The sequence below is a fragment of the Monomorium pharaonis genome, chromosome 10 (genome assembly GCF_013373865.1).
Source record: "Monomorium pharaonis isolate MP-MQ-018 chromosome 10, ASM1337386v2, whole genome shotgun sequence".
Taxonomy (NCBI): Eukaryota; Metazoa; Arthropoda; class Insecta; order Hymenoptera; family Formicidae; genus Monomorium; species Monomorium pharaonis.
The window spans coordinates 5185391-5210274 of record NC_050476.1 but is presented as its reverse complement, the minus strand read 5'-3'; the positions used below and the strand labels follow the sequence as shown (position 1 = coordinate 5210274).

The window sequence follows — 24884 nt, the reverse complement described above, 5'->3', positions numbered from 1 at the left end:
CGAGAGGGAGAAGGAACAGGCGTACAGGCCGTACAGCGTACCCGACGGCGGTTGGCGTTTAGGCGCTCTCTCTCTCTCTCTGGCGGACGGGGGACGGTTTTTTTCCGTGTGTATACGCGCACGCGAGACCGAGGAAAGGAAAAGCGAGAAGGAGAGAAAGAAAAAGAGAGAGAGAGAGAGAGAGAGAAAGAAAGCGACCCGCGAGTGAGAAACACGACGGTCATCGACGACGTTGACGAAATGATCCTCTAGCCTCCCCGTGGATTCCTTGGCCTGCTCCGCGCGAGAAGGAAGGACCGCGAGAGGAGTCTTGGAGCAGGAGGTGACCCCTGGAAGGGAACAAGGAGAAGGACGAGGTGGACGATCCCTCTTCTCGTTTGGTAGTAGTCGAGCTTTTTCTTTCACGGGTAAAGAGCGAAGGGGAGGGAGAGGGAGGAGAGACGTACGCGCGTACATACACATATACAGCGGTAGAGAGAGCGAGCGGGAGAGAGAGATAGAGGGACGCACACGCGACGCTCACAGCGCGCTTCGTGGAGGAGGGAAACGAAGAAAGGAAGAAAAGAAAGACGGACGGACAGACGGGACGGAACGTAACGCAGCGACGGACGCAGCGCAGCGCAACGCAGTTTTCACCTCGCGTCGAATTGCGACGCACGCTCGCGAATCGTTCTCGCCCTTCGGCAGTTCGGCCAGGGTGCGAGAGCCTCCCGTCATTAGGAAGGATCCAGTCGATCGACTGGTCAATCGTGTCGCGTTCTCGCGAGCGCGTGTGCCGTCTTTATTGTTCTTTTTCGTTCTCCCTTCGCCTTCCCTCCTTCGTCGTACGTCGCGCGACATCGTGTGCGTCCGTCTCTCTTTCTCTCTCTCTCGCGCGCGCGCATGTTCTCTCCCTTCCGCTCACGTTCACGCGAGCTCCCCCCCTCCGTCTTCGCTCATGCTGACGCTCTCTCTTTCTCTCTCGGTCGCTCGCACAGTGCGCTGAATATAACGCTCAGTTTGCATTATCGTCGGGGACAGAAGTGCGCGTCGGCCGCCCGAGTGCCCGAAGTGAGTACGGCCACGACGAGGAGGAGTTCGCGATCGTTCCGTTGCGCGCGAGGACAATCGACGGGGCGCTTCTCCAGGAGGGCCCTCCCGGGGCACGACGGAGTGCCCGTCGGGCTCAGCTGATCCACGCGCAGCGGGAGGAGGACGAGGAGGAGGAGGAGGAGGAGGAGGAGGCGACCGGCGGCGGGGGAGGAGAAGAAGGAGTAGGAGGAGGAGAAGGAGGAAGAGGTAGTGTGGTGGAGGACGCTACCAGGAGCGCCGCGGGGCGAGGAAGGGCCCCGGCCGAACTCAGCAGCAGCACCGCCGACGATCGAGCAGCAGCAGCAGCACCACCACCATCACCACTGATAAATATGTCGTCCCCCAGTGCCGGCAAGCGACGCATGGACACGGACGTTATCAAACTGTATCCTTGGAGCCTTTATGAAAGCACCCATCCTTCACCCCCCCCCCTCTATGCTCTCCGCGTCTCCGATAAGTACCTACAATTGTCTATGCGTAGTGGCGGCGCACGTGAGAGGAGCGAGTCGCGCGGTGCAACGCGCGTCTCCTCCTCGTGTGCGTGTGCGTGTATACGTGTGTGTATGTGTGTCTTATACTGGGTGCTGAAAAGCTACGCGCGGATAGATAGATCTCGTCCGCTCGGAAGGTTCTGCAGAGATCTTGGCTTGTCGAGGAGACATTGGCTGTGTAATTTTTTAGTTTTGGTACCGAGTGCGGAGACGTGTGCCGATAACGTCTAGTTAACGTAAACAGAAGGATTAAGAACCAGTTGTTATCGTTGGTTGTTTATACTTAAAAAGTAATCTCAAAGCATTTGACATTTCTCTATATATTTTTGTTATTCACGTGTAAGAGGTCTGGTTTAATTTACAACTCTCATATTTGTGGAAAATTCGGTCCCTTTCGGTCGCTTTTAAATCGCTAATTAAACGAGAAATCTGTACAATGATCAGCGAAAGAAAAGTCCAAGAATAATATTGTTTAAATTATTTTAGTAGAATAAATATTGAGATATTAAAGGTAATAGTAATTCAAATCAAAATGTAGAGAATATTTAGGGTTTAAACGAATTACATTTTCATTTAAGATAATATATGTAATTTTAATTAATTATATTAAATAGTCACGATTTAATTAAAGAGCGAAATATTTTCAAGGTTTCGTGGAAATTTGAAGATTCTTGGATCTCTTTTACTCCCAACTTCGAAGTTCGCGCGCCTAGCTTTTTCCAGCACCCCGTGTCGTCGAATGGGGAGGTGTGTGCGTGCACGTAGCGAATCGCTGGCTCGCTTATCGAGCGGAATAATCATCTTTGATAATCGCCACGTATATCATTGCGTCGAGGCCTCGGTTGATAAGTAAACGGGGAAAGAAACAAAGGCTCGCGCTCGCCCCGGCGGACATTTAACCTGCCGCTTTGTCGGAGCGACGTTTCGGCCACAGCTGTTTTTAACACAGCTGACTCGTTAGGCGCTTGCGCGTACGCGCGTCGATCGTGCGTGCGTGCGTCGTGCGTGCGTGTCCGCTCGCTCATTTACGTTCGCCACTCCTCTTTTGTTTTCTCTCCCTCTCCTTCGCGCTCTTTGTCTCTCTCTTTCTCTCTCTCTCTTTCTCGCTCTCGCTCTCTCTTTTCGTCCCGTCGCGCTCTCGAAGACACCTCGTTTACACTTGCCTACGTTATTTATTTGCGAAATAATCACGCGTTTCGTGCCGCTATTATCGAAACGCTGCCGCCGGTGTCACACCCGACGACTTCGAATCCTCGTCGAGACGAAGCTCCCGATCGTCTCTTTGTCCTCGTAGGGGAAAGAATGTGTGTGAAAAGAATAACAAGCTTTCGTAACGCTTGATTATTACGGTGCAACCGTGCGCACGAGGAACCGGAGGGTTCGTTCGATGCTCGGAGCCTCGGGATGATGGATCTTCCATTTTTTGTTTTTTTTTCCTCTTCCTCTTCCATTTCTCGTATATTTGCCTATTTCACTCGTGCCTTCTCTCATGTTCCCTCATTTTTATTCCCTTTGTTCCCCGTTCTACAAATAGAGCGTTGCTCTCCCGAGAAGAGAGATCTTCGAGCTCGAAACTCGCCTCGAATTTCGTTCTTCGAGACGGAATTCAGAACCGCGGAGACAGCGAGGAAGAAAAAGAAAGAGAGAGAATGCAGGAGGAGAGCGAGAAGCGTTGATTGAGACGTCACACGGTCACACGCTCGTCCGCCGTTCGCGGCGAATTCGAAGCGAAGCGGACGTCGAAGTGACACATACACACACAAAAAGCGGAGTCTTGCCTTAGCACGCGCGCGTAAAAATAAAGCGGTCGGTTTCTCTATATCCACCTCGGGGCCGGATCTCGCCGCACTGACGCACGTAATAGGACGGGTCGATATGTATTTCGCATGTAGTTTGTCATGCGACGGGACGAAAACGCGACAGGCAGCGGTGGCGGCTTGCGAAGGTCAGTTACATCGGCGGCGATCTCTCCGTCAAATTCCCCGCGCGATCGGCAACGGGGAAATTTTTGTCGTGAGCGAACGCGCGGACACTCCGGTCAGATTTGCTTTCCCCCGGGGAAAAAAAATGGTCAAATATTTAAATGTATGTAATTGAAGGAAGAGGCATGGTCCTTTAAAGTGACAATCGTTTTTTTTTTCGGATACTAAACATTGCACTGTATGAATATCGATAAAAATGTTTGTGGACTTAGATGATTAAAGAAATAAAAGGCCTCTAGTTTATACATTTATGGCCTTTTTCTATTTTATATAAAAACAAGCATGATACAATGTAAAAGTGTATAAAAGTTAGATTAGATTAGATTCGTTTTCAATAGATTTATATCTAATTTTATTATTTGATCTAATTTTTATATACTTTTACATTGCGTCTTATGAAATAGTATTTGTATATTGATAATCGACAAAGAAATGTTTTATATCAAAGTGAAAGGCTTCTAGGAATCCTCATGTACCTCCTCCATTAACTTGGAAGTATTTTGTACAAAGTGATTTAGGTTAAATGAAAAGGAAAGGAAAATTCAATCTATTATGCCAATTTTGCGATTAATTCTCATACGTTTATTTTGGTTATGTTGTGAAAAGAATTATTACAAAATATAAAACAGTATTACATTTTTACAAAAATCCTGCACCTGATAGAAGACACTTTTTAGTTTACATTTATGTTTTTAAAGTTTTATTTTTAGCTTCTGCTTAAGAAATACTATCCAAAGTTGTATGCCAAAGTTGTATTGATGACCTTCCTCTATATATAAAATATGTTTGTATGTGTTCTTTCTCTTTTATAGTTGAGAAATATTTTAAAAAACAATTTTTACATTGTTTTTTTTACAAAAAGTAAAATTATCACGTTATACGTTATTCCATATATGTATATTTCTTACATATTTCCACACGCACAAAATTATATTAATTTTATACATTGTTATATATTTATTATATGCGAACCGTTTTTCTCATTTTCTCAATCTGCATTTTTTATTGAAAAAGTGCGAGTTATAATAATTGTTATTTAATTAAATCTTTTAATTATTTTTTAATTCAGAATTTATTTTTTCTTTATATGCAGAGATTATAAAAAAGAAAAAAATATATGGGCATATTTTATATATAATTAAATAGTCACGAAATTAATTGTTCAATGTTTCAATCGAATTTTCCCTGAAAAGTTATGAATTGATAGCATAAAGTAAACTTATATTCTGTATTCAGACAATTAGCTTCATGGCTGTACATTTGTATATAGGCCATTTTTTCCCCAAGTCGGAACAGTGCAATCTCGCTGTTGCAAAACTTGTTGTCAGAAGAGGAAAAAGGAAAAAAAGTGAGATAGATTCTTCGCGCGCGACTAACGGGGAAAAGAGGAGATCACTTAGACTACCAAGGCGATCTCTTTCCTTCCACGAGGAGCGGGCGATTGGCCTCGCGATGCGCTCGACAGATAACGCAGATAGAGAGAGGAAAGAAAGTTTAATTAACGCCGATGTGACGCCCCGTAATCGACATTTCTTGTTCAACTCGGTAATCTTGCGATGTACGCCTTGCTCCTTCGGTGGTCGACAAAGAGAGGAAAAAACCGCGCGTCGCGCTCTGATCCTCGATAATTTGTCGATCAATGCGTTTCTCTTCTCCCGGCTTTATTCCCTCTTTTTTTTTTTGCAGTGCGTTTACTGGACTTTTTTTCGCGCGCTCGCGGCGCGAACGATAGCGTACCTGTCGGTAATATAATTCTTTTATTCATCGCGATAAACATAGGACGGGCGCGGAGTGAGTTCGAAGGTCGCTCTGTGGAGCTTCGGGGATTATTATAGAGCTGAGCGCTTCGAGTAAGAGAAGAGAGAGAGAGACAGAGAGAGACAGAGAGCTTCTCCGGGAGATGTACGGGGGACGTGCGCGAATCGATACGCGCGGCTCGAGAAACACATCGTGCGTTTAATTATTATCGTACCGGGCAGAATTATCTCGTGGCGGCGCGAGCGTGCAGGCGAGCGAAGCCTAACTGCGCGATATATACACGTTTACACGTCCCGGCGTGCCGCGTTACATTGTCGAGATACACGAGACGCGCGGTAATGTACGGATACGGGGGAACCGCAAGAGGAAAAAACGCAACGTAACAGGCTTTGAAATAACGATTACGGTCGAAGCAGATAGCGTTAAAATTGAACGCGACGAGCGGCGAGCGTGAAGAAATGCGAGCATCTCGGTTTTAAGGAGGCACTCCAGTCCTTCCGCGCCATACACGCGGAGAAAGATCTTTTCAGTATGAAGAAAAGCAATTACCTAATTTTCTTCTCTTAAGTGGCAATTATCTTTATAACGAATATGCTCTTTACATGGGAAAATATATATTGTAAATTATTTGAATTAAATATTGCACAATTTTTTTATTTCATATATTTTATATGTATTTGTTTGAAAATCTATATGATTTACTTATCCCTCTGATTTTTCTTCAATAAAATTTTATAATATTCTTTGAAAGAGTATAAATTATTAATGAATTTTTCTAAATTTTGTTATAAATATATTTTAAGAAAATTTTAAGAAAATATTCTTTGTTAAAGATAAGTGTTATTTGCTGTAGAAAAGGTAAATTAAATAATCGCTTTTCTTGAAAGTAGAACAGATCTAGTTCTTCTCTGTGTAAAGTTTAATTAAATTTTTAGAATAATTTAATATATGATATTAATATGTAATATAATATATTTCTGAAACTTTTAATTTTATTAACTTCTACAATTTCTTTCTAATATAATGTCAGTTAAAAATTTGTTATTAAATTTAAATTATTATTTAGTTTTTTCAATTTTTTTTATTGTCTCATTTTTATAAAGAAAATCTTTTTAAATAATAAATTATTATTTTTGTCGCTTTTGTGTTCATTATTTTGGCAATGTTAAAAGCCACTTTATTAAAAGATATATGAATAAAGAGTTACACGTCTCTACTTTTTTTTAAGTTGGAGATTCTCCTTAAAGAAACCAATGTGGAATCTTTCATAAAATGACTTTTATATCTACCGTCTTACCCGAATTGCCAAAGATATTTCCTACGAATTTTATTTATAAAATTTGATATCTATATTGTTTGCAAGCTACGGAATTAATCTAATCGACTTCCCGTTTCAATCGGCGGACGAAAGTCGGAGCTACGGGAGACTCGAGGTTCCGTGTGAACGAGTTTCGTCGTATCTCGGCCCCCGCGAGGCATTTCTCTCTCTCTCTCTCTCTCTTTCTCTCCCCCCTCCCCCGGATGAGATGCTCGGTGTCGTCAAGACGGACGTCGAGAGCACGCAAACGACGCCACCCGGGATTATTCTCGTACACGCGTCGCAGCGTGGACCTCTTAATCCTCGACGTACGTCGCCACCTCGTCGCGCTTAATTTTACCGCGACACAGACCGCTGGTGCGCGTGTACGGCCCGGTATTCGTAACAGGTGGAATATCGCGGCGGGTTTGATAATTCAATTTGCATCGCGCCTCGGCGCACCAAGTCGCGCTCGGTGGAGCTCGTTAACCCTCTCGCTATGGCGTATTAAATTTGCTTTCCTCGAGATTACGGTTTACATACAACAGAGAGAGAGAGAGAGAGAGAGAGACAGAGACAGAGAGAAAGACAGCTGATTCGTCTTACGACCATCGCGATTACGGCACGCGCGCGACACATTCCAGGTATTCCCCGTGCGACGTGGACTAGCGTAGAAAATGACGTTACGAATTAATACCGGAGTTCAACACACAAAGAGAGTTCGCTCCCGATCGATCGCTCCTCGATTCTCCGCGACCGACCGACCGACGTGTCGCGAAGTTATCGCGGACATTTCTCTCTCGATCCGCGACGAATGCAAAGAGCGTGTCATTAGAAACCGCGTAGGAATTTAACTCCTCGTCGCGCACATCGGTTTCAATCTTGTTTATTTAGTGAAGCGTTTAGAAAAACCCGCATTATCGAATTCGTTTGTTTTCCTTTATTTTGGATACTGTTTCAAGTGAGAGTACCATTTATTTTTTTCCCTCGGTCGGTGCGAGACGTGACGGAAGGTCGCGTGTTACGGAATAATATCGTTACGGTACTACGGCGACTATCGGGCGAGAGTATCGAATTTTTGCGATCGCGAAAACGTCGCCGCCCCGGGTCGCCTTATCTCGGACGAGGGCAGCGCACCGAATTCTGTCTCGCTACTGATAAACGCGCCTGTGTTTATCGCGATAACAAGGCCATCGGACAACGCCAGACGGCGCGCGTGCGAGCGATATATCTCGGGGGAATTATATTCGAGACGTTTATTATATTCCCCTCGTCACGGCCTCCGCGCCGTCACGCCGTTTCAACCGTGTTTACGATATTTCTGAAAACGGACGGCGTCTTATTTCGCGAAGCGAGGCGACGCGCGCCATTCAAAAGCGACTTGTGTGTCGCATCTTCCGCAATAGAATCCCGACGAACGCGCGGGGTACGTGGGCGCGGTGTGCTTCCTGTAACTCCAGTTCCACCTCCGACGAGATTTCCGTGCGCCTCTTGAAAATTGGATGAAGTTATTTTCGTGTAAACGGTGCAGGGGGGAGGGGCGGCGGCGGAGGGGGGGATTAAAGACGCGTGACAGCCTCGAACGATCACGATAGCCTCTCCTCGTGCGCGCGCGGAGTTCTTTCGTTCCGTTCTCTCGCGATATCGATCACACTCTACCGTGTTGAAATTGCATGCATTTGGATGCAGCCGCGAGCGAGGGCAAATTGGATGCGCCCGTTCGTTCCGTCGCGTTTTCGAGTTTCTGGAAAGTAGTCTCTTTCGGCGAGTAGTAGGCGCGCGTGGCGGTGACCGGTTTATTTTAAGCCGTTCGCGTCGCACCGTTTCTACGCTACCTTTTCGTTATTTTCCCCGCGCATAAAAGTTGCCGGCCCACTTTGCTCGAGCGAATTTGCCTATACGCGTCGCGCGCGTTTTATACATGTTTTATATTATACTCAGCTGAATTACAAAGTTCCGCGTAACACACAAAGCCCGAGTGACGCGAGTGGCTCGCGCGCGCGTGCACTCTTTGTTTTCTTCCTTCCTCGTGCGCCTCGCTCGCCCGCCAGCTGATCGAGACCTTACCGCGCTTCCTACTCCTCCCCCCCCCCCTCTTCCTTTCACTCCTTGACCACCATCACCACTGCCATCGTATCGTTATACCGAGGAGGTTTCTACGTTCTCCGTCTTTCCCTTCTCCGTACCGTGCCGTACGTATGCGCGGGCTCAATTCATACCGCGAGTAAAAGCTAGAAGATACACTCGATGAAGCTGGGGACCTTGCGTTTCGCGTGGGAAGTGCCGATCAGCGATGCCGATCAGTTTTGAGGATTTGCCACCGAGTCACGGCAGCGAAGGGGAAGAAGAACTATAGACAAGAGCCAATCATATTAAAGTCTCAATGAGCGCTCGGTAATTCTTTAATATGATTGGCTTTTGTCTTTAGTTCTTTTTCTCCCTCACAGATCGTGACTTGGTGGCAAATACTCAAAACTGGCGTCGCTGGTGCCGATCGCTCTACGGCGAGGAGACTCATCAACAGTGATATTTCGCGAAATATTTCAAGAACGGAGGAATTCAGGAATCTACCAGGGGAGAATACCGCGAAAACTATGCGACTCTCTTTCTCTCTTACTATTCGCTATTTTACATTAAAATTCAATGAGGCGAGATCTAGTTACCGAATCGCGACGGGCGGGAGAAGTCGTATTTTATTAGCCGTTCGGATTCCCGGCTGAATTGAAACTGGAATTCTTACGACGTCCGATCGATCGATTCCCTGGCGAAGCGGAGTGCGAGCTCCCGTCGACGTCGACGGCGATCCGTGGGTAACTTTTGGTGCTCGCGTCGCGAGAGAAAACGGAGCGGTAATTCCTGACGACGACCGCACGATGACGCGATGATGCGACGATGCGCCTCTCCGAGAGTGTGACAGAAACGGGCACGCCCCAATAAACGGAGAGCATCTCGCGGCGTTTATTCCTAATGATCTCCGAAGTCGAATCCACAATGTAATTAGAGTAATTAGACGCGTCCCCCTCTCTCGTTTAATGCCGATGATGTGCGCGTTTTCTTCGAGTCGCGGGTAGCGCGCAGAACAGGGAAAACGACTTGGTTGTGCAGAGGATTTTACGGTCCGCGCTTTTCGACGCAGTACGAGCGCGCGTAATTGAAGACGCTGCTCTTTATTAGGGATAAATTTCTCGCTTTCTCTCTCCGTCTCTCTTTCTCACTCTTTCCTTCCTTCGTTTCAAGTCTGGTCTACTGCTTGTTAGATTATCGTTCGTTACGCAATACGCCTGTTTGTCGCCTAGGTACACGCCGAGAGTTAATGCCACGCTTTCTTTGAAGACTGTATAGTTTCTCAATGCTTAGCATACGGATGATTGGTCTTTCTATATATAGAAAAAAATCGTAGAGTATAACGATAATAAACTACGTTTTATTCCGCTCTAACGCGCAGCAACGCGCTTAGAATAAGCAACTGGGATGTAAAAGAAACAACAGGCATTTAAAATTCATCATAATGGCAGTAATAAGTGTGAAAGACAATAGAGGAGGGGAAGGTGATATTGTGGCCTTTACATCTTGTACGATAACTTTGTTAATAATCGGTATTTTTAATTGAAAACTTAGCACATTTTCATCCGCTAAATGTTGTTCAATCGATTTTAGGCTCAACGTTATGAGATATTTAACTTAGGAGGTTATTTATAGAAATGTGACGATATTTTATAATGACTCGAGAAAAACAAGAGCAGTACGCAAAAATAGATAAAAAAAAATAGTTTTCTGTATTTTTTAAAAAGTGTTTTGTTATATACATATATTTGAAACAAAAAGAAAGTAAACTTGAATCGTATCACTGTACGGAGAGAATTTTCTCTTAAAAATTATCATGAAAATCGTGGTAATTGTGAGGCACTATACTTTTAATAAAATTTACTAAAACTTTGCCAAATTTTATTAAAATTTTAGTAAATTTTACTACACTTCTAACAAAATTTACTAAAACTCTGCTAAATTTTATTAAAGTTTTAGAAAATTTTGTTAAAAGTATAGTAAAATTCTTCAAGGTTTACGTTGTCTCACAATTACCACGATTTTAAGGGTAATTTTTAAGAGAAAATTCTCTCCGTGTGCTGCTAAAATAATTCCGTAAGTAATCACTAAAATTTCTCACCTAATAACGGGGATATTACGAGTGACCATGATACCTAGAAGAGCCATGATATTTCCAAGGGAGTTTATAATACCTTGACCTCTAATAACAAAGATGTTTTCTATCCAACGTCACCGGTTAAGAGGACTTTGCTCCTTTTTACTTCTTGTTACGACATTTTTCCCTATCCAATAGTCTTTTTATTGTATTCCATTGTATCTTTGTTTACTTCAAGCGGGAGATATCGCGTAATAATCGCACGCCCGTACCTAACCCACCGTACTTAACCCTCGCGAATCGATGGCTCAACGTAACCGAGGCGGAATCGTTCGCGACCGGTGAATCGCAGCATCGCAAAACGGTATTGTTCCTCTCTCGCTTGTTCGTTCGATATTCCACCGGCGGCGGCGGGATTCGGATCGGTTACGCTCGATCGCGATAAATCATCGTCCCCGCGATCGAATCCCCGGGGCGGGATCGTCGTCGTGACGGCGCGGACAGAGGAGGTTTCAGCGGGGGTAGGTAGCGGCAATCCGCGGCTTATCGCCGCACAAGTTTCCTCTCTGCAGCGCATGCAATAGCGAAATCAACTTAATCAATTATCCCATAATTAACGAGGCACTCCGGCGGCACTGGAGACGAAGAGGTGGGATCGTTAATGACTCGCCGTTAATGGCTTGCGAGCGCATTCGCGCGTATGGAACGGCGAAGTCGTTATTACAATCGCGTTATTACAACGACGCGGTGCGTCGTTATTTGCGACGTGCGACGTGCGTATCGATGATGAACCGTATTAGTTCGCGTAGATGAACGCGCGCGGCTCGCACGCGCTTCCGCGTGTCTCGCGACATTAATTAATACCGTCAGAGCGCGTCAGATAAGTAGAGGCCGCCTCGTGCAACAATGAATCGCTCAATCAGATCGAAGGTCTCGCACGATTTCTCACGTGTGATTACCTAAGCGTAACGCATCACGTGTTTTGCCGCGTTGCACAAAGCGCATCGATCCGCCTGTAATACAGAATTAACATTTAAACCTGTTTGTATATATATCAATACAGATATAGAGGAAACAATACCAATTAATATAATATTAATGAGAAACTAATATTTATCCCAATCTCTTTAATAATTATTGTTTTATATCTAAGCAAGAAGTTATATACGAGACAATGACAATCTTGCTTACATGTAATTTTAATCTTTAAAGAATTTTATAAATCTTACATTTCAGCAAAATATTGCATTTTTATTTTAGTATTATAATAATCACTTAAAAACGCAATATGATTGTTTTGATAATAACAAATTGTAAAACTTCAATTTTTTAAGACATTGTCATTTTTTTTATTTGACATCTTTCAAGCTATGAAAATTATTGTTGATTAATGAAAAAATGTTTTTTTTTTTTTTTTTTCAATTCTATATGTAAGCAAGTTATGTCTGTTTAACGCTATATAATCTCATTTCAATATTTTACATTTTAAAAGTGAAGATGTTCTCGAAACGAGAACGTCCCTTTTTTCTTTGTAGCTTAATTTTAAACTCGATTTAACTTATTCTCTATCTTTTTTCAATTCTTAAGAAAGTAATTTCTTAAGAACGTTGAACCGAGTTTCAAGTTATGAGCTACAACGGTGCAAACGGTGCCTTAGGCGCTTTACGCGAGGAATCCCCCTTCATCTCAATTTCTGATAGGAGTAAATTTTATGCGAAGTATAACGCCACGTTTTTCCACGCCAAAGACACCGTTGCGAGAAGTATGATACTATCACCTTTTAAAGAAAGACACCGCGATTGATCGTGATCGCTACGATCCCTCCTACACTTCTGCTGGATGACGATTTACCGTGGAGTATCAATCAGCATCACCGTTCCTTTTCGCGGGTCTCTAAACCGACTCCTCCTCGACCGCATTACGTCGTCGTGATCCTCGCGTGCTTCGATCGCGGTATCGCTTCCTTCTCTTCCACGGGGTAATAAAACGCTGCGTTAGAAAACGAAGCCCTCGATGATTACTGCCTACACACGTCGTGTTTCCTTCGACTCCGGCAATCGGCTCGGCGAACTCCTAATCTTTGGCACTCCTCGGATTGTATCCCGTGCCCGCGTAACGGTTTTTCGAATCTACAAATGCAATCTAAAATAATCGACGTTTTAGAAAGCGGAGACCCTACTATATTCGTCGATTCCTCCTCCCGCTTTGCAGTCTAATTACCTCCGTGTGCCTCGGAAGCGCAGATTTCCCCGTGTTACTTTATTACGCCACATTCAATCGCATTTTTTCCCGCGGGCTTCTCTCTTTCTTTCTTTGAATTTTCTAGCACAAATGCGACGTGTAAATTCGCTTCAGAAGCGCACATTATTCGTCACTTTGTTTCAATTATATATCGCGTTTAATCGCACGAATGTTGTTTACTCATGCCACTTTCAATATAAATATCTCTCTCATTGGCACTCGGAGATTTTTCTCCCGCGGGGGCTTCGGCTCTTCTTATTTTAATGCACGGCCGCGATTGTGTGAAAGAGCACATCTCTCGATGAACGAGAAGGAGAGGAAATTACGAGCGGTGTGCACCGATCGATCGGCACCGGCAGTAATGTAACGTAGAGAGCAGAGATAGTACGGCGAGAATAGGGAGATAAAGAGAGAGAGAGAGAGAGAAACGAACGACGCTCTCGCGCTGTCCCCGACTCGTTTCGACGCTGTAAACAACGGGCGAGAGAATGTAACGTAACGGTCCCCCGGGATTGAGCAATCGTTTCCGTCGAGAGCCCGCTCCCGGACGTTTATGGTGTATCTTGCGTTACGCCGACGCCGACGGCGGCAGCGGCCTGGGAACGTGAGATCCTTGGGAGCTTATAGTTGGATATGGCCGTCACAAACTTCCGCCGCGCGGACAATTTCGACGAGCCGGGCGTGCCACGCTCAATTGGATTAAACGTCGCGCTCGCGCGGTTTTATTTCTCAACGCGCACATATCCCGGGAACGCGCGCTCGTCGCGTCCACCCTCGTCGACGCGTGAATTTACCTTACCCTTGTCCGATTTCTCGCGGGGACTCCCCGCGGGGTCTCGCCTGCGATTCGAAGCGCGAATCCCCGTTTCGTGTTCTCTAAACATCGCGTTTTTTTTTTTTATATAAATAAAAACGCTATTTGTTCATTTTCGGACCCAATATTTTTCGTTCGCGAGCAACCTGTTTTTTTTCCCGCAATTTTTTTTGTTTTATTTATCTTCACTTTTCGACCGGTTTCCATTTCATACGGTTCTCGGTGCCGGTGCCGCGCCGACGAGGCGATCCGTTCTCTAATAACGCCCGCTGGACGCGTCCGTCAGGCGCACATGTCGGCCGTTTCCCGGTAACGGGATGCCTCGTGCCGTCGCAACGTGCCGCGCCGCGCCGTCGCGACGCTAATTCACCCGTGTGCGTATATTAGGGCACATGAATAGAGATGATCATTTGATGAGACGCGCGCGCGCGCGAGATGATATCTCCATTATTCCGCGATAATGAGTGGTAACGGGGAAAGGCTGTTACCACCCCCTCCCCTCCTCCTCCGACCGCGAAATCCGCGACGGAAAGAGTGCGACTTTCAACAATAGAAACACAGGTGGGAATTATGTTCGGCATACGACGCGAGAAATTGGACCAATTGGAAGTCGGCGCGGTCTCCGCGTCATCAAAGTTTTCCCTTTGTACCCTCCGTGCATCCTTGCCTCCCTCCCCTCGCGTCTCCCTCCGCGGGTGAGGGATTCCGTTTGAAGTGGAGACTGCAATTTTTATCGCGACGTTGGCTCGGGTTCCAGCCTGGCTTTTCTCCCCCTCCCCCTCCCCTCCCACACCCTTCCATCTCGCTTCGCGTTCGTGGCTTTCAGCGTGATTGAAATGACGTTACGAGAACGTATGGCGGGACACACCGCAAAATTCACGCGACGCGGAGGAAATATCCGTCATTTAAAAATTGAAAACTTCCTCAAAACGTTATGTAGAAGAAACGTAGAGAGCATTTGCAAGAGGATTACACGCGCTGTAAAATTAGCGCTCGCGCGGTGTCACGCTACGCGTAATTAACTTAATGTCGTAATGGAGGACGTGTTATAACCGAGGCTCTTGTGCCGGAGCCTTCTTGGAGAGTGCTACTCGAGTCCAGATGAAATCTCTGGAGGCGGGGAGACGGTTATTCTAATCAATGCCGCGTGACGAAGGCGTGTGCTAGCCGTGTGTTGCAACGAGAACGATTAAGGCACGCGTGTACAAACGGAGAAAGAAAGAAAGAGAGAGAGAGAGAGACCGATTCGTTGGGTTTATTTCCTCGGCGGAGAGCATCCGTTTATTGTTCGCAATGATGCTGCTTCTACTGGGAGAGATGAGGGAAAACTTTGTGTGTTTACACTTGTGCATTTGTGCCATCTCGCTGTCGGGTTTGAGAACGCGAGCGGCATCGGGCGCATTTACGGAACGTGGTCCTGGACAGCAAAGCTCTCGAAATGTCCCCGCAGGTGGGACCGGGGCAGCAAGGCACGCATTTCGCGTATACCGAAATGCAGCCTCTAACCGCACGCCGGAAGTGCCTAAATTGAATAACGTCGCGCATTGAGAAAAATAATTGTTGGCACTCTTCAGAAAATCAATGTTTGTTACAACAATGACATAATTAAAAAAATTATCGTTTTGGAGTTGATTGCAAAAAGAAAGAATTCAGTATGAATGCAGATACTGATACTTTTTTTACTCTGTAACCAGTTATAATTCTAATTGCAAAATTTGTTATATTTATATTGCATCTCAAATGGTTTATTCATATTTTTGTATTTAACACAAGGTAAATCTATTGGAAAATATTATGTAAAAAATTAACGCAAAAAATAACTTTGAACCAATTGTGGAAACATATTTCTTCAGTGAAAATAATTATTTATATGTTGACACATCGTATTTTTTATTTAATAGAATTTACATTTCAAAAATTATTATTTTTATTTATTTACTCATACACATAAGGTCATTGTAGAGCTGATCAATTTTGAATATTAATTTAACGCGAAATATTCGAATAACACAATTACGTGCGCGCCGATGTGTTAAAAATTCAACGCAAGTTTTGAGGACCGGTTTTAACATAAATACAAAATGTTTTCTACTGTGTATATTATACCAAAATTGCGTTTAGAGAGAGATGATAATGCAAAACTGTAATAATTCAAAACATTCGAGCTGAAAAGCTTTGTTTTCTGAATTACGTCATTATTGTATCAAGTAAGCGATACGATTTTCCTGAATGACGAGGCAAAATCGTGAATAATATTTGTGTTATTTTGTCTTGTAAAAAATTGTGCAACGACGAGTGCATAATTTCCAAAAGCTATTTTTGGAAAATGTCACTTTTGGAAAATTGTACATTTAATTTTGTTACGAGATGAACGTACACGCTTGACGCTTTAAACGACACTGGATGCCGTTTCCAGTTTCCGCTGGACAAAATTCGACGGAGGGACATTAAATTAATGATACTTTTATATTCAGCAACGCGTTGAAAAGCGCCGCGGCGTGCGCGAGCGGGGTCGTTAAATAATTTAATCAGGACGGGTTTTATTGCTGGGCCGCGCGCCACAGATTTTACGCGATGATAAAAGTGTACCTTACACTAAGTCTATAACGTGCCACGGAAGTCGCAACAATGTGCGATACCGTGAACCCGAGAGCACATTTAGATTTCAGGTCGAACGAGATACTCCTAATCGCCTTGACTCTTCCTCCGTGCCGAGGGATCGGTCGGCTCCGTGATCTCCGCGTTACGTCGTTAAAGCGCATCGCGCGATTCACGCCGTGAAAATCCGTTTTCCGTCCGATTCGTCCCGGTTCGCGACCGTTCTCGGTAGATCCGCTTTTGCCGTTTTCCTACGGAGTTTGGCCTCTCGAGAAGAAAATAATAATTCACCTCCTTCACGAAAGCGCCGTTTAGATAAGCACTTTCTAATGCACGCATCGAAAGTTTTGCTCTTACACAAGCGATAAGCGAGCCAGCGACCTCCACCAGCTTAAACGTCCCCATTAATGATGTGTGTATGTATGTATGGCACGTGTGTATGGCGTGTGAGAGCCCATTTCTCGTCCTTTTTTTTTTTTAAACGCGTTGTACTCGTTCACACGAGCTACGAGTCCTGATATATCCAACAGTTATGCGCGATAAACGAGATTACAATATCGTGATTACAGATAATCTAATGCGAACTTAAAAGTGGCGATGGGATCAAGTTTTAATATGTACTTCAAAATTCGAATCAAATCCAATAATCAAGTTATATTCTTAGGATTCGAGTAATATTCATAAGAAATAATACTTCATACATTATGCTTGAGAATTGATGCCAAGATTACTTACTTTTGTATTTCAGAACGACTACCTGCGAGAATTCGAAGTGTACTTACAAGTAATTTCTGTCATGAGGAATCGAATCTTTTACAAGTAGTACTACTCGAACCCGTAAGAATGAAATTGTTGAAACGTTAGAAATAAATTTCCAGTAGAGTACTCGTAAAGAATTCGAACATATTTGTTCCAGATTTTCGAGTCCACTTGGAAGTAACGCTTTTGTTTTTCGAGACACTTGTATAAAGTTCGAATTTCGTTTCAAGTTCCACTTGAAATCCTAGAGAGAAAATAAAAACGCGAGCAGATTCAAATCTGCTTGCAAGATTCGCTTAATCCCATCACTATTTGAAGGTGTGCCGATATACGTGTACACGTGTTATCTAAATTAAAAAAATTTTATCGTACAATTTTATATCTCGTCTATATTCATACAAATACGAAACGGCGGATATTTAAGCCGCACATGTCCGATCCGCGTTTTACAAGTGCGAGCTACGTATCGCGAGAGTACAGGGAGAGAGGAGAAGCGGCGACAGAAAGAATAGGCGGAAAAATGATATGGTTTAGCATTGTCGTTGGAATATTTGTGCGCCGCCGCCGTGTCGGATTAGATAGCAGTGACGGTCTACCGCGCGGCACGGCGCATCTTTCGCATCTTCTCCTACCTCCGTTTCAATTTTCCGAGTGCATCGTTATGGTGATTACCGCGTCGTTTCTCGCCGTTGACGGATAACCCGTGATTTACCTCTCCCGTTACGCGGCCATATACCGAGATCGGAGAAAGAAAGAGCGATTTTCCTTAACTCTTTTGTCCCAAACAGAATAGAAAGCAAACATGAGGTGACGATTCTAGGAGGACTAAATGAATTCTCCGTCAAGTTCTACGGTCCACGAGGGAGTAAGTACCATCCCATTTTCATTAATTATATAAACGGAAAGTGCGTGCAACATGGAATTAAATTAAATTAAATTCCGCCGAGTTTAACTTGAAACAATCGTTTTCGGAACGGAAATTTCAGTGTTCCGTGTTGCACCGCACACAGTTCCGTTGCATTTGCGATAAGTTTACTTTCAGTTTAATTAATTTACAATCTTTCGACATTATTATTACTTTATCAGCGTTACAATCTTTCGTGCGATTGTACAATAATTTAATTAGGCAGAGAAGTGAAGATTACACTAGAGTTCCGGTTCGTTAATATTCGATTTCATCAATTTTGCGCGTTTTTGTTTCAAACGCAGTAAACGAAACACACTCGGTCTGATCCGACAGAGACGTTCAGTCGCATGCAATTATGATGATTTTTATCATCTGTAATTTTGTATGACATTGAAGCAACGTTAATGCACTGTTCAATTGGCGTCCTTCGGCGGTGTGTCACGCTCAATTTCATAGTTTCTTGCGCATCACCTTGAACTATTATTATCACGCCAGAATTAAGTTTGAAAGTTTCGAAGAGTGATGAATAACATAAACGATCCTTAAAGTAAAGTTTTTCCGTCCCGTAAATCAATTTGACGAATTTTATGCGTTGTAGTGAAATGCAAAGTTTATCCTTAGTTCGCATGCCTCGCCTTGAACGCCGCGATTTGTCTGCACGAGCGAGAGACCCGAAAGTTTTGTTACTCGCGCCTTCCTCCCAACGTAGGAAACGCAATTAAAATCCCGAGGCGTTCAATACGTTTTCACTTCGCGGTATCCGCCAAGGTCCGTGCGCGCATCTCCCAGAACCGGAAGCGCTGCTTGCGCAACCGTTTCGTACGTGCGATTTTCTCGGTTTGCCGGACATGCGTGCGAAGCGTGTTTATCGATTGGCACACGGCTGGCCTCTCGGCGCGCGAAAGGAAGTTCCTTGGCTCTCTTCGACCAACTGTCCCTAGGAAGATCGCGGCCGAAGATATCGCTCGTTAATGACGCGTGGTATATCCGCTCGTGCCGCGGATAAGATACGCGCGCAGGTTGCGGACCTGTCTCGGCGAAGATTATCCTCGGCGGAGGTTTCCAATACGCGTGTACGAACGACGTTCGGTCGTTAGAGACGGTCTGTAAAACCCGACTTCTCGCTTTTCGATCTAAATCGTGACCGAGATGCACTCATCGTAAAATGACGGAGTGATTAATCCCGAGCGAAGTAGGATTGTTGTTGTGCCGTTGTGAGAATGAAATCGCGATTTCGCGTTGTCGGACGTGAAGAAGAAGAAGAAGCAGATTTTGCAGAGCCGCGATTTCGTCAATTTATCCGCGTGCCTCCGCTTTGGCGGGTCGAATGAAATTCTATAACCGCGTAATGAGTTTCGCTTTTCCGCGCGGCGGAGGAAAGCGAGTCGTCCGGAGGAAACGAAAGTTTCTCTCGGATTCCCGAATCGCGATTCCACCGGTAAGCGAGTTGAAATCGCGCGGCTACTTCTTCGCTCTCTCGTGGTGCTTTAAATTAAATCGCGTTTCAGATAGGTTCCTTTGAAACGGCACAGCTGCATCCGCGAGTATAACTTCATTTGCTTAAGACCAGACCCCGGGGACTTACTCTGACGAGATAGGCTATACTTGCGGGTGGAGCATTCCGCATGGTAATCTCCGTCTGAATTGCCCGAGCAAATTGTGGAAACGTGATATCCAACACGATCGAATCCGCCATTTGCATTCACGTATCCGTAAGGTCCGAAATTAGAAAGATTATAAATTAGCATCGCGCTTCCAATTAGGAAATATTAATATCATTAACGTTCTAATCTATTTTTTTTTATACTATTAAAATCTGCACGCACGTAGAAAAATGTGGGAAAGATGTTCTACTGCTAGTTTTTCATTCAAACAATTTATTCAAAATATATTTTAAATCTTAGTATTTTAATAGTATTTCAAGAATATTAAATTAAAAATTCGATTTTTGAATTATTAAAAATTTTCTTTGATAATATTGTATAATTTCTTCGAAAGAGTGTGTATATCAACAATTATCAAGAAAATGTTCTTGGTAAAGATAACAGTTATTTGCTGAAAGACAGTAAATTAAGTAATCGCTTTTTTAAATACGTGAATAATATTTTTCTGCGTATGTGTAGATAAATAAAAAGACGTGTGTCTTTTAATGTCCTAGAAAGATCCCTACTTTGTGAAAGGAAGAAAGGAATGTAGATATAATTCTCTGTACTACTAGTAAGATTTGCTATTAAATTTATATGTAAAAAAAAAATGAAAGACACGCTCTTTAATATCCGTCTAGAAGGATTTCCGAGTCCCCTTTATGAGAGAAAGAAATGGAGAGCTAAGCAACGATAAAACGTTAATCCGCTCTCACGATTTGCGTCCGCTATTGATCGACGCTCACACATTGTAAGGCTTGTAATTGATTAAAAGAAGCTTGCTTGGCAATTCGCCGTCCTGGTGTTTAATACAATACCGATAATACCGGTTATCCGATTATTTTGTCTTTTGTGTTCGATCACCACCGCGGCGCGGCCGCCCGCAATTGCATAACGCACGTAACTTTTTTTTTCTTTTTTTTTTATGCGTTCACGCATATGGCTTCGTCTCGCCTTCGTCGATGAGTTAGCATTGTCCTACCTGCGAAACGATGCAAACCAGATCGTGTTTCAGATAAATCCGGCAAACGCTGCAGCTGCGCGCGCACGCGTTTATTTTTTAGTCATGTAATAGATAAATGCTATTCATACTACCGATCATATAAAATTATTTTAATTGCAAGAAAAGAAACAAAAATCGCAACTATTCATGTAATAACCGTCGAAAAGTCTTCTAAAGATTAGACGTCATCGCATTACGACATCGCAAAGTTTGGAAACCGCTAAGTTATATGAATTACGACGTCGAACAGTTACGTTGTACTTGGATGGAAAATAAAAAAAATTGAGCTCAGATTTTTCTGTTTGTTTTTAGTTAGTTTATCTAGAAATTCTGGAAACGTATTATAGAAGTATATTTAAAAAAGGAACGGGCAAAGAGCTCTCCTTTTTATTACATGAAGAGCTCATGTAAGCGCTAATGAAAGAACTTTTTTAACTATTCTTGTAACCATTAACCCGCTTATGAAATTATTTCAACTGTAACAATATTTAGGGGTGTTAACTGCAGTGTTGCTCTATATTTTAGCGAAACGTAATCGTTTTAATTATATGCGATTAAATTTTGCAGTCAAGTAGAATTCTAGAATTAGATTTAATGTCGTACGTTTAAAGTGAGAAAAACGGGTTGACGTCAAACAATTCATTCATCTAATTATTTCGATCCGACATAGAATATTCTCCAAATTTTATATGAGAGGAATATAGGTTAGTCTCCGAAATTGCAGACTAACGACAGTTATCTTCACTTCGTATTATTGAATCGATAATCTATACATATTTAAGGACTCTTCGCAATCTAATTATTTAATACGCGCGTTAATTGCACGATATCACCTGTTATAAGCGCGCAAGTTACTTTATATCATATGATATCATTTGATAGAACTATTTGCGGAACGGTATACTTTTCATTTCGTAAGTTATTACATAACTCATCGTATTAATCCGCACGAGTCAGTGAGCACGAGTCTCCGTGATTTTATTAATTGCTGGTGAAATAGTTATCAAGTTCCGATCGCGTCGCTCTAGTAGACTATGGCACTCGAGCGCGAATTAAATCCCAATTATATATCGGATATTCGCGCTCTACTCGCATGAGCGTTGAAAATTGATTCGGCGAACCGCGGTTCGGAATATCGATGGTGAACAAAGGCTTTCGGCGCAACAGTTCCTCGATCGCGTTCAAGTGTAGCGCAAGCTGCAGCAAACGATTCATTGAGAGCCTCGTATTAGCCTGCGGCTTGTTTTCTCTCCGAACAATCAGGATTTAGCAAGTACGGTCGAAGACTGTAACTGGTTGAGTGATTTAAACGAAAATAACGGTTTTGCTGAAGTGTCTAAAATTCAGCTGGATATAGATCTGAAAGTAATTAGGACATTTTAATTTAGGTAGATGTAGATATGAAAATAATTCTGTTAGGCCATAGAAATAATTAGGACACTCAAATTAATTGCTAGAACGTCAAAAGTTTTTGCTTGTCATACTTGGACAATTTATATAATTATGTTGATGTTCCAATATTACATAGAAAAAGTTTCGAACATTAGTATAAATTAAATTAGAATCAACTAATTATATTCTGTTTGACAATCATTATTTCAAATATAAGACACATTAAAAGTAAGAGCTTATATTGTTGCTTATATATAATTTGATTTTGTTTAAAGTATTTTATAATGTTAAATTTCAGAAAAAAAATATATATATATTTAATATGTTTTGAAAATAAAAATATTCTCAAAACAAGACTGTTATTCTTTTTCATATCTGTATCTAACTAAATTTGTAGATGTTTCAATAAATCATTCTTTCAGTATTTGTCTTATCGATAGAACAATTATTGAAAAGCATAATTTTTCAATAAAATAGAATTTTGATGTAATTTTTCATTTTTTTAATTCAGTAAAATTTAATTTCTCTATAATTTTTATATAGAATTTTTATATAGAAAAAAAATGGGTGACTTTTCTTCTCCGCGTCTTCGTTCTTTTTGACTTGCGCGATCTGACAAATTTCAATGTCATTTCAGGATGCAAATCCGTTAAAGATAGAAATCTATTTTGTTATACGTTGCTGAAAAGTGGATGACATTATTCACGCGAATGAATGGAGGATTGAAGGGAAAATTGTAGAAAATCGTATCGATTCCGGTTGACGTCAGGTCGCGAGATAAAAATATGATTTCGCGTAGAATGCGCGGATAAGGCAATAAAATTGTAAATTTATTTTAACATATGTAACATGTGCAATCTGCCTCGAACGATCGTAAGATTGCCAATTAGGTGGACCGGATTCAAGACTGAATCAGTTTTACAAATTACTTTAATAAGAAGACCCGGACCTAGGATATCTCTAGTTATCTAAATATATGCCGATTGAGTTACGACTTGTATATCTGCAATATGCGTATATATATATACTCATTCGTTGAGTAATACGCGCTTTAAATGTGTTGGATGAGCAGTCTTGTTTACTAAATGTGTTTTATTGGCTTTGCATATTTAGTTAGCCGAGATGTTTGCCTTATATCGCAACACGAAGACTTGCATAACTCGCAATGCATAGATAATGGCCGCTTATTAGTAAGCTATTTACAGGAGAAAAATCCAAACTTAAAAAGGAAAGAAAGAAAGAAAAAGAAGAAAGAACTTATTGTGTTTAACACGCGGATTGTCGAATCATCACGTTCATCGGTCGCCGTTTTCCAATGTAGTTTTAATTGCGCTTTAGAATTGTATAAAATATTCACCTTGACTTTGTGTTAATATATCAGAGCTCTTGAACGGATGCCGTTTTTAAAATGTGTCTCCACGTCGAAGGCGTATTACGTTCACACGAGTTTGCCAGCATTATGAGCTAGATTTCGGTTGTATTAAAAAAGATTTCATATTACGATATGACTGATGGTCATCATCAAAATGTCGTAAGATACATTTTTTGAAAAATACATATTATTTGAAATAAATAAATAAATATATATATATTTTTTGTGACGTTATTTTTTAAAAGAGAGAAGTAGAGAAATATTAAACATTATCAGGCTTTAAAATCAAATTAAAACTAATATATTTTGTTTAACAATAATTGTTTTATATATAAGCAAGAAATGATATAATTTAATCTTTATTAAAGAATTTGGTAATGTTAAATTTTAATTCTTGGTTTAAAGATATTTTTTATCTGATATTTTTTCCTCATTAAAATTATTAGTATAATGAGAATGTACTTTTCTTGAAAGTATATTAAATTTCTTTACGTAAGCAAATTATGTTTGTCTAGCGGTATATAATCTCTCTTTAATCTTTAACATCTTTCGAAAATAAAGATGTTCTTTTTTTGTGCAGAAGAAAAAATCTCATAAATAGGAAATCTGGTAGATTCACCTAGAAAAGGGCACCTTGTTAAATCAAACGTTCTAGTTGTGAAAGGAATTCAATTGCGATAAGTAGAATTCTGATTGGTGATCACAAAAATGCAGAATTTTGTATATACGTATATACAATTAAAACTGTTTTTTCAGTATATAACGCTAATATTAACATATAGCGAGTGTCGATAAGTAAGTTTTCATGAGAAATACAAATAATTCGTCCATCTCATAAAAATTAAGCTGTCACTTTACCTTATCTTTCCCCCAAGTTTTATGTACGTATAGCTATAGCAAAAGGAAGTGCTTTTATATTTCCCGAATTACAATGATTTTACAAAGCCGGGTATAAAACGCGATGTTTTTTGCCCATCGTCACGTTGATAATTATATCATTGATTTTATCCGCGTAAGGAAGGTGTAGGAAAGCGGCGATACGAAATTCACCCGATGAAGTCTTTTAACGGCCATCGGCAATCGGTATTTATATCGAAGTAGAACATCGACAGCGCACATGCAGCGATGGTGGAACGCGAGCGCGTAGAATCAATAACTGCCGGACATAGACTGTCTAAAAATTTCTGAGTTGCCGATTGAAACGAAAGTATTAAGCACCAAGGACGACTCGCGCATATAATGATTATTCATTCACGACAGCCCCCGCGTCGTCGGTGCACGCGTTCATCTCCGATCGCACGATGTGCGTCACTTTTTCACAAACGGGCAGAAAAAAGAAAGTTAGTGCCGTTCGAAGGGAGATGATAGATCGACGCCGGGCTAGGTCAGAGATTGCCGAACGATAAGATTAATTT

General features: G+C 42.3%; 1 protein-coding gene across 2 annotated transcripts in view; it reads left to right on the top strand.

The window, feature by feature from the left end:
• Positions 1-251: 251 nt before the first annotated feature.
• LOC105835202 (ubiquitin-conjugating enzyme E2 H) overlaps positions 252-24884 on the top strand; it is a 48800-nt gene continuing 24167 nt past the window's right edge. Inside the window, exons 1-3 of one of the 2 annotated variants that reach the window (XM_036292753.1) lie at positions 252-380; positions 1021-1456; positions 17941-18017. In XM_036292753.1, coding sequence (XP_036148646.1) covers positions 1404-1456; positions 17941-18017 — 130 coding nt within the window. In that variant the 5' untranslated portion in view covers positions 252-380; positions 1021-1403. Of the gene's footprint in view, positions 408-1020; positions 1457-17940; positions 18018-24884 lie in introns of both variants that reach the window. The other variant, XM_012678254.3, reaches the window with a different exon arrangement.